Source organism: Parasteatoda tepidariorum, chromosome X1 (genome assembly GCF_043381705.1).
Source record: "Parasteatoda tepidariorum isolate YZ-2023 chromosome X1, CAS_Ptep_4.0, whole genome shotgun sequence".
Classification (NCBI taxonomy): domain Eukaryota; kingdom Metazoa; phylum Arthropoda; class Arachnida; order Araneae; family Theridiidae; genus Parasteatoda; species Parasteatoda tepidariorum.
The window spans coordinates 7135687-7144698 of record NC_092214.1 but is presented as its reverse complement, the minus strand read 5'-3'; the positions used below and the strand labels follow the sequence as shown (position 1 = coordinate 7144698).

At 31.4% G+C, this 9012-nt stretch overlaps 1 protein-coding gene across 1 annotated transcript; it reads left to right on the top strand.

Moving 5' to 3' along the window:
* Positions 1–2275: 2275 nt before the first annotated feature.
* Positions 2276–3019, top strand: LOC139427088 (uncharacterized). The gene has a single exon (XM_071187722.1). The coding sequence runs from the start codon at positions 2276–2278 to the stop codon at positions 3017–3019; it is 744 nt and encodes a 247-aa protein (XP_071043823.1).
* Positions 3020–9012: the final 5993 nt, after the last annotated feature.

The following is a 9012-nucleotide window of genomic DNA, read 5'->3' as shown; positions in this document are numbered from 1 at the left end:
TTTTTTTAATCTTTTAAGTAAACAAACTTTATTATAATAATCATTTCATTATTAAGGATTAAAGGTTATTGTGAAATTATTAATTCTAATTAGTGGATGAGTAGGAAAAGAATTTCACTACTCGAAATACATTTAATGAAAGTTATGAAACTATAGAATATGTAATAATGTGTAATTTTTCTATCTTAGTTCTATTACGACCTTTTAAAAAACGCTAATAAACACAATTTAGTCAACAGATACAAACGATTATGTCGGCGCTATAACAAAAAAATACGCTTTATATTTTATTTGATGCAGAAGAATCAAATGAAGACCCGCTTAATTGAAATGTCGCACCCATATCTAACTTGTTGAATGTTATGCGATACCGAAAAAAAACAAAATCATAAGCACACAGCTGTTTGGCGATTTGCGAGAACGCTCCTTTAACGCCAAAAGAAATTTTCGCCAAACTTTTGTTGTTGTTGTTCATTTACGTCGCACTAGAGCTGCACAATGGGCTATTGGCGACGGTCTGGGAAACATCCCTGAGGATGATCCGAAGACATGCCATCACAATTTTGATCCTCTGCAGAGGGGAGCCAACCCTTTGCAATCTACGGTATGTTTTGTCAATTCGCTGTCGGGCTACCAAAGCAGGGAGGCCATCCCTTCTGCAGAGGATCAAAATTGCGATGGTATGTCTTCGGATCATCCTCAGGCCTTTTTCCCAGACCGTTGCTTATAGCCCATTGTGCAGCTTTAGCGCATCACTCAGACAGTGGGAATGCTCCTTCCACCGAATAACAGGTGTTCTCAGACATACAAGTAATTGATTCAGAAAAGATCATTATTAAGATTGATTGATAATGATTAAGATTACCATATAGCGATTTAGATATGAGCACTTCTAAAATGTGGGAACAAGTACGTTAACAGTAACTAATTCTGAATTCTATTAATATTTGTATATGCGCTACATACTCACGGCTTATGCAATATGCTTTTCAATTTAAATAAAATGAGCACTTTTCCTTAACTTTTTCTTAAATATAATTTTAGAATATCAGAGGATCTTAAACTATAAATTTATGGGAAAAACCATCAGCGCTTCTTTTCGTAGCTTAGACAATTTTACATTTCACGTGTAAAAAAGAAGCATTCTGTTGTATTAATGTGTCGTAAAAACGTAAGAAAATAGTTAAATATTTGAAAAATTAGTAAAAGAATGAATAAATAAGATACAAATACTTACTTTAATCTGTTTTTTATTAAAATAATAACATGGTTTACTCATGTTACTTTTTTGATCATGCATCTAAAAACCATTTAATTGCTTTTTTTCTAAAAATCTTTCATACAATAAAATATGACTCATCTATTGCTAAAGAATGTTAGGTAACCATTCGAATCAAATTTTATTCTCCCATTTTCATTTTTAAACATCTAGATATTATTTAAAATAATTTTTATAATGTTATATTGTCTCAGTTAGGGCTTTAAACAGAGCCCTTAAAGATCTATTTGATTGGAGTAAAAAAATTACATGACGGTAAACCTAAGTAAGTCTGTTGTGCAAACTTTTTCATTTATGCACCAAAATATACGACCAAAGCTTATTTACAAGGAACAAGAATTGTTACATACGGATAAATTTACCTATTTAGGGGTGGTTTTCGGCAATAAGTTAAGCTGGAAACTGCATATTGAAGGTGTGATTGAAAAGGCTGAAAAACGTCTGCACATTCTCAAACGCTTGGCCGGTTGTCCATGGGGATGTGCCCGTACCACACTGGTAAATACCTACAAAGCATTCATATTGCCTGTTATCACTTATTGTTGCAAAGTTCTCGTTACAGCTTCAAAAAACTTAATCGAAAAACTCGAATTATTACAAAACCAGGCCCTCGGGCTGATTGTCGGTGCATTGAAAACAACTCCTATTGACTCGTTGTTACTCCTAACTAACACAGGACCAATATGGTTGATTATAGAAGAGAAATCTCCTATACTTTACTAAAAGTTAATTAGAACCAACGTACCGTTTCGGAACTGCTATCAAAATGTACCGAGACAACTAAAGACTCAAAATGGTTTCTTGCAGAAAGTTCTAGAATTAAGTGCAGAGTTAGAGCTTGATGATGAAATTATCTAGGGTTTCTTAGAAATCCCTAACCCTGTTAACTACGTGGAGATATCTACTAGATTGGATCTTACCCAGCCACTAAAAGCCTCTAAGCAGCTTAAAGATTCTTGACCATCCATACCCTCTATCCCGAGTCCGAGTGGCTGCATGTTTACACAGGTGGCTCCTTTACTGACCTCTCATCAAATGTTGGGTATATATTCTTCTATCTTTTCCTTTCATGTGCCGGTTGGGAAACATAGAACCGCCTTTGACGGAGAGGTAACAGCGCTCAATGTGGCACAGAAGCAGCTCATTCCAAGACACCTCTACAAAAAGGTTGTTATTCTCTCTGACTCCAAAGCTGCCATACAGGCTATTGCATCTAAGAAAATGCCCATATCCAAGAATATACAAGATTCTCGGGCCCTCTTGGAGAAACTGAAGATCGATGGTCGTCAAGTTACTTTACAATGGATCCCAGGACATTGCAATATCTACGGCAATGAACAAGCTGATATGTTGGCAAAAAAAGGCACAAAAATAATCCAACAACCAAATTCCAATAGATCCTTTCATTCCACGAAATTCTACATCAAAAATTTAATGTGGAAAAATTGGAAAGTGGCCCTTTCTTCCCGTATATCCCTGAAAAGTTGGGTGAACATTTTAGACCGGGACATTTCAGACAGACCCCGTGAAAAGACTGCGGTAGAATTTAGACTTACGGTGGGTCATGACTGTCTTGCGCACCACCTCCACCGCATTGGTATTTTTACGAGTCCGAATTGCCCACTCTGTAGGAAATTCGAATTAATTGATAGGAAGCATTTGATGGGATGTTCGGCTGTACGCGGAGACTCCGAAGTGAAAAGATATTGGAGTGCTAGACTTCTGCTAATGAGTCATTGACTTTTCTCTCTCATCTATTTCATCTGCATATTCTTCTTCTTGTTAAGAGTTTGTCAATTTCGCGACATTGGATATAAAAAAAAATATTGTCTCAGTTTAACATCATAAATGTCCTAAAAACCCATTTGGTTCATAAAAAAGTTTTTTGAAGTATATCTAGAAAGGTTTTGCAATAATTTAAATCAATTCTTGTCACTAAACAGAATTATATATTTTCTCTAAAATTTTAACTTTGCATTAAATTAATTGTTGTCAAAGTACAAAGTTTAGATTCATGCAATAAATCCATCTTGTGTTCTTATTTTTCCGTAGGAAATGATCAATTTTTGTAAAAAGCAGTCTGAATTTGAGATACAATTTAGATAAGATCACAGCGATTGAAAAAGTTAACTAATGATTATTATAAAATATTTAATTTAATTATTTATTTCATATTAATGATAACGAATAATAAGGACTTTTTTAGATACAAAATGAAATATCATTATACATATTCAAAATAAAAAAAACAAATTATGCACCAAAAATATATATTATGTATAGTATTGATACAAATTGTCTTTTTATTGAATGGCTTTTGTAAAAGTAATTTAGACCTGATAGCGATAACTGCTTTTAACGTAAACAGCATTAGTGCCGTTGAGTTCTTTAGGTGTATGCAGAGAGTTTTTAAAATACTGGCATTGATATATATTCTCAGTATCTTTGACAAACATGAAGTAAGAGCCGGGATAGCCTGGTTGGTAGAGCACTGGGCCTATGTCCAAGAGTTCCTGGGTTTGATCCCAGCCTGCCGAAGACTCCCCGTGTCGTAAATGGTGACTGATGCGCGTTAAATATGTCGAGTCGCAAAGTCCTCCATGTTCCCTAAACTAATCAATATCTCTGGGGGTAGTGATCTAGGAGTTTCCTTGTCTTCTGGATTAGTTCAAAATTACAAGGTTACGGAGTTGAACTTTAGTAGTCGTAAACCCAAAATTGGGTCGGCTGTTCAACGACGGATATAAAATATAAAAGAACATAAATAAGAAAAATATGTAAATTGGGGTTCACCAATTACAATTTAAATGAGGAACAGACAAAAAGCTGTCAAAATATGAAAAATTAAACTTATAAATTTTTAAGCAATAATGTGCTAATTTTTTTAATTCCATTTTTGACTTGAATTTTAAAAATGTATATTAAGAATTGTCTTTATGGAATATCCTGTATATACATATCAATATGCATACACAGAACTGTGCAAAAATATAAGTTTAAGAAACATATTCTGGTGCTAGCTCCTACTTCCCCTTGAAAAAATATGTGGTGATTACTTTATTAGTTCTAGTTTTCATAAGAATCTGAATAATTTAAGTTCATGATAATTTATAAGTTAATAATTACTACGAAATAGACAAAAAAATCTGCCTGTAAAAAAAAATTAAGCCTGATTGGTAAGTTACACATTGGTTACCTTCCTTATAAGTATTTTTCAGTTAGGTGGAAAATCCCTCCAAATTAGCGATTTTTTAAAGCTTAATATTTATTTAAAAAATTCTCAATCTATAAGTCTAGACAATTTTTTTCTGCAAGATAGTATATATAGTTTTAAATAAAAAATTAGAGTTATATAGTTCAAAGTTATATAGTTTATAATTAAATTTTAAACCACTCAAACTCTGTTTTCTTTTCTTTTATGAAGGAACTTTAATGAACACCTTTTCCAAAAGTAACGTTAAGTTCAACACCTTCCTTAATTTGTCTTATTTTTCAAGGACAAAAAAATAAATAAATAAAAGAAAAAAAATAAATTAAAAACTTAAGTATTCGATTAAAATTACTGATGTGTCCTATTAAACCTTGGAGCGTATCTCGGTTTCCTGGAGAAAGAAGGAAGAAAAATCTCTCCAATAAATGACAAAATATAGATTAGAGGTCGAATATTAGACATGTGCGTTTGGCACACTTTTCGAGTTGTTCCACGGTTATGATTTTTAGCTGAACGGCCATTTCATCTGTTTAAAATAGCATCAATACGCTATTAATCACACATGATTCTGTACTAAAAAGTATTTTGATGACACACTTTAAAAAAATAGATTCTTTTATTGGGGATGTACGTCATTAGTCTTATTTAAATTAATAGGACTAAGTAGCATTTCTACATATTAAGTAATTATTCGTAACATCATTTAATCCATTTTATACTAAAAAAGCTTAATTCTGTTTAAGACAAACTACTCCAATTTTATTTTATTATCGATTTTTTGTCAAAATTTTTGATTAAAATACAACTCGTGTTTTATTTTACATTGAAAATATTTTTAAAAAATAGCAATTGTTCCCCGAGGAAGCGTATAAACTTAGTGAAGAAATGGCTCACTTTCTTTTTGTAATATATTTACTTTTTCATCAGAAGGACATGATATAAAATTTTGATTTTTTTTCTTACATTAATATACTGATAATTTTTTTTATTTTGAACATTTGCCATTACTATATAGCGTGGATTAAATAAAACAAAGAAAATTATATGAAATTACGTTATTTCATTACTTTTAAACTGGTCTAAAATCGTAAGAGGTATTCATAATTGTTTAAGCAATCTATCTTTAGTTAAAGCCTGAAATGTTGATTTTGAAAATGGCGTAAAAACTCTATTCGAAGAAGTGTTTGTGACTTCTTACCAGTTGAAAGTTTAATTCCTCGCGCTACATTGTTTGGATTAATGAAAACATGAAAAAAAAAGAGAATTATTCGATTATTTTAATGATTTCGATGATTTGATGTAATGAATCTAGAAAAAAATTCTTGCCTAAATGGCGATCGCTTTGAATTCTTTCTTTGGTATTTTAAATACTTGCTAGTGTTGAACAATCAATTCATATGGTATTTGCGACTACTAGTGTTCAACCACGTAGTCTTGTAATTTGAACTGAACCTAGTATGCAAAGAAACTACTGGATCAAGTACTATGGCAAGTGGAGGACTTTTTGAGTGAAACTAACTCCTTTGTGGTACACAGAGAAAAAACCCACACAATCTCTCATGGGCAGCCCACTGTTTTGATGATTTGAACCCATGATTCGTCTACCACTGAGAAAATTTTATGTCAATACTGTGGTCGGTGGGGATACGTTTTGACCTACCTAAGTTCCTTCATTAGAAGGACAATTCGCAAAAGGTGGCATAACACAGAGTTAAACTCTGGCAGGGACAGGGAAGTAACCCAGTCTTGAAATTGATCATTTTTACAATTGAAAATAATTAATAAGGTACTTAAAAGACGATTTCTATAATATCACGTTAATTTGATGGCAAGATATTTTTTTAAAATTAACAGTGGATAGTTAATTTTTAATACAATTAGAATTTATAAGTAACATAAAAAATTCACATCACTAAGTTTGAATCGCAAATCTGGAATATTTATATTAAATAAAGTGAAGTAAATCAAAATAACTTAAATTTATTAAATATGAATTGATGGAAATAAGTACCACTAACCGCTTAAATATATAATGATTTTTTTTTTCTTTAAAGTTCTCTAAGTTGAAGTTGTTGTTGACAAATGCCAAATTTTGATACAATTATCAGCACCGTCGCAAATTAGAAATTAAACGTATGACAACACAAATATATATTTAAAGAAAAAACAAACAAATAAATTACTGCAATGGGATAAACCACATAAAAACGATGCTTGATTAACAGATTTTTTTTCCAATGTCCTTACCAAGTTTTTCATTATAAATTTATAGAGTATAGTTTAAATAAAATTTCTTTTTATCTGAATTGCAGCTGTTTTATTCGACAGCGTTTAAAGAGTTAATTTTATGAATCATAGGCTTACAATTGTAGGCTTTGTATTCAAAAGTTTTGTACTTGAATTTTAATTTGAAGAAATAGTTTTTATCTTGAATAATCCCATAGATTAATATATTCAATAGCAAATTCATAATTTTCCGATACTATATTTTCTTTCTCATCATACTATTAATAACATGATAAATCTTAAATTTTTAAAGTACTGATTACTAAAACCTTATTTGTACTACCAGGTAGTTTGTACACAGCAAAAGCTATGGTGTTATACTCCTTTGAGTAATACATTGAACAATCCAAAATACTGTGTGAATCTAAATTTTGGATCAACAGCAAATCGAGTTTTCATATGCACTTTAAATATTGTGGTTAAATTCAAATTCCAATAACACCGAGATTACGTTCATTAGCATCTTTCGTGGATTATTTGAAATATTCAAATTTTGAATTTTTAGGTATTGCATTATTGTCTCATTTTATTTTCCACTATGGAGCCTCGGGGCACTATCGGTTTTTGGTTATTGCCACCGACAACAGAAAGGCACCAGAAGTGCCTTTTTTGCTAACATGCGTATCTTTAGATTTCGATTTTCTTATATTTAAGTCCTCACAATTTTATTTATATTGTTTATCTTAATTTGTACATATCTATGAATTATATTAAATCATTTTATAGTATTTAAGTTCTTTCCGGTTTTGTTTCTGTTCTGCCGATTAAGCCTAAGTCATATTTATTTTAACATTATCTGGGTAAATCGGTACTTTATTCACGTCGCACTAGAGCTGCATAATGGGCAGTCGACAGCTGTCTGGGAAATATCTCTGGAGATGATCAGAAGACATACCATTACAATTTTGATCCTTTGTAAAGGGGATGACTCCTCCGCTTTGGTAGCCCGATGAACTGTGGGTGAATTTGAGCACTTTACGGTAGAACAGCTTAACGAGAACGGCCTTACGCCGACTGATCAAAGTGGTCACCTACCCGCTTACTGACAGCAGGCAGTGATGCTTGACTTTGGTGTAATATTGGGAAAAGCGTCTTTGCGATCCGCAAGTTAAATGCAAATTTCATTTTATGAATTTGTGTGTATGCATCGTAACTTAATTGTATCGAAAAAATAACTTATGTATTAGTTCTAACGTTATTCCGAAATTATTATTTTCGTTTCAATTAAATATGTGATAGTTTGCTAATATTGCATTGCTGTAGCATCGTTTTATTTTCGTAAGTTTGTGAACCAATGTTTCAGTATAATTAAATTTATTAGACTTAAGATTCATATTAGTAGTTAGGCAATGAGCATAATTTAATGAAAAAGTCTTGATGTTTTTAAAATGATAAAAAGTTTTGTTCTTAATTTTGGTTTATCGGTCTCAAGGAATAATGCTTTGATGCACTCTTTAAACAATACATTTTAAAGCTAAGCAAAAGTCTTCATTCAGTTTTGATTTTCACAAATTAAGTGTCGATCATAATGAAACACACAGTGGTGTAAAGCCACCATTTTTCGTATTCAGAGAGACGAAAATTTTGAAGAGATTTAAAAATTTTCTCTCTTTCTTTCCTTGATATGATGAAAAACTTATTGTAGTAGCCTAAAATTATCATCATATAACTAAGTTTATAAATATAATAATTAAATAACCATTTTCAGTAAGAAGCAAATATCTATTAATACCCTTTTACTTCAGTTTTTAATACTAAGATCCCCAATCTTTCTTTTTTTTATGGTTAGGAGACTCCGGAAACTATTCGATTCGCTCATGAACCCCCAGGATTGCATCTAATTTATTATTGCTTTTTTGTCGATGAAAAATATATTTTAAATATCAATGAAAATATCATTTTGTTTATTTAATGTACAATAATTTTAAGTAATAATAATTTTATTTTATATCATAATTTTATGTGAGCACATTTCATAATTTGGTTACTGTTACGAAATAAAATGATACATTTATAAAAAAAATATCAACTGTACTTAAAAAAAAGCAACTAAATATAGGAATACAGAATGTGCAACAGAACAAGAACTAATAAATGTCGAGTAATTTTACTTGTTAACAATATACACCGAAGAGCCATTACATTATGTCCACCCTCCATCTATAACAATGGACTCACCCAGGTTTTCATGGTTTCTCGCCCAGGAGCAATGTTTTCATGGGGCACATTAAGATCC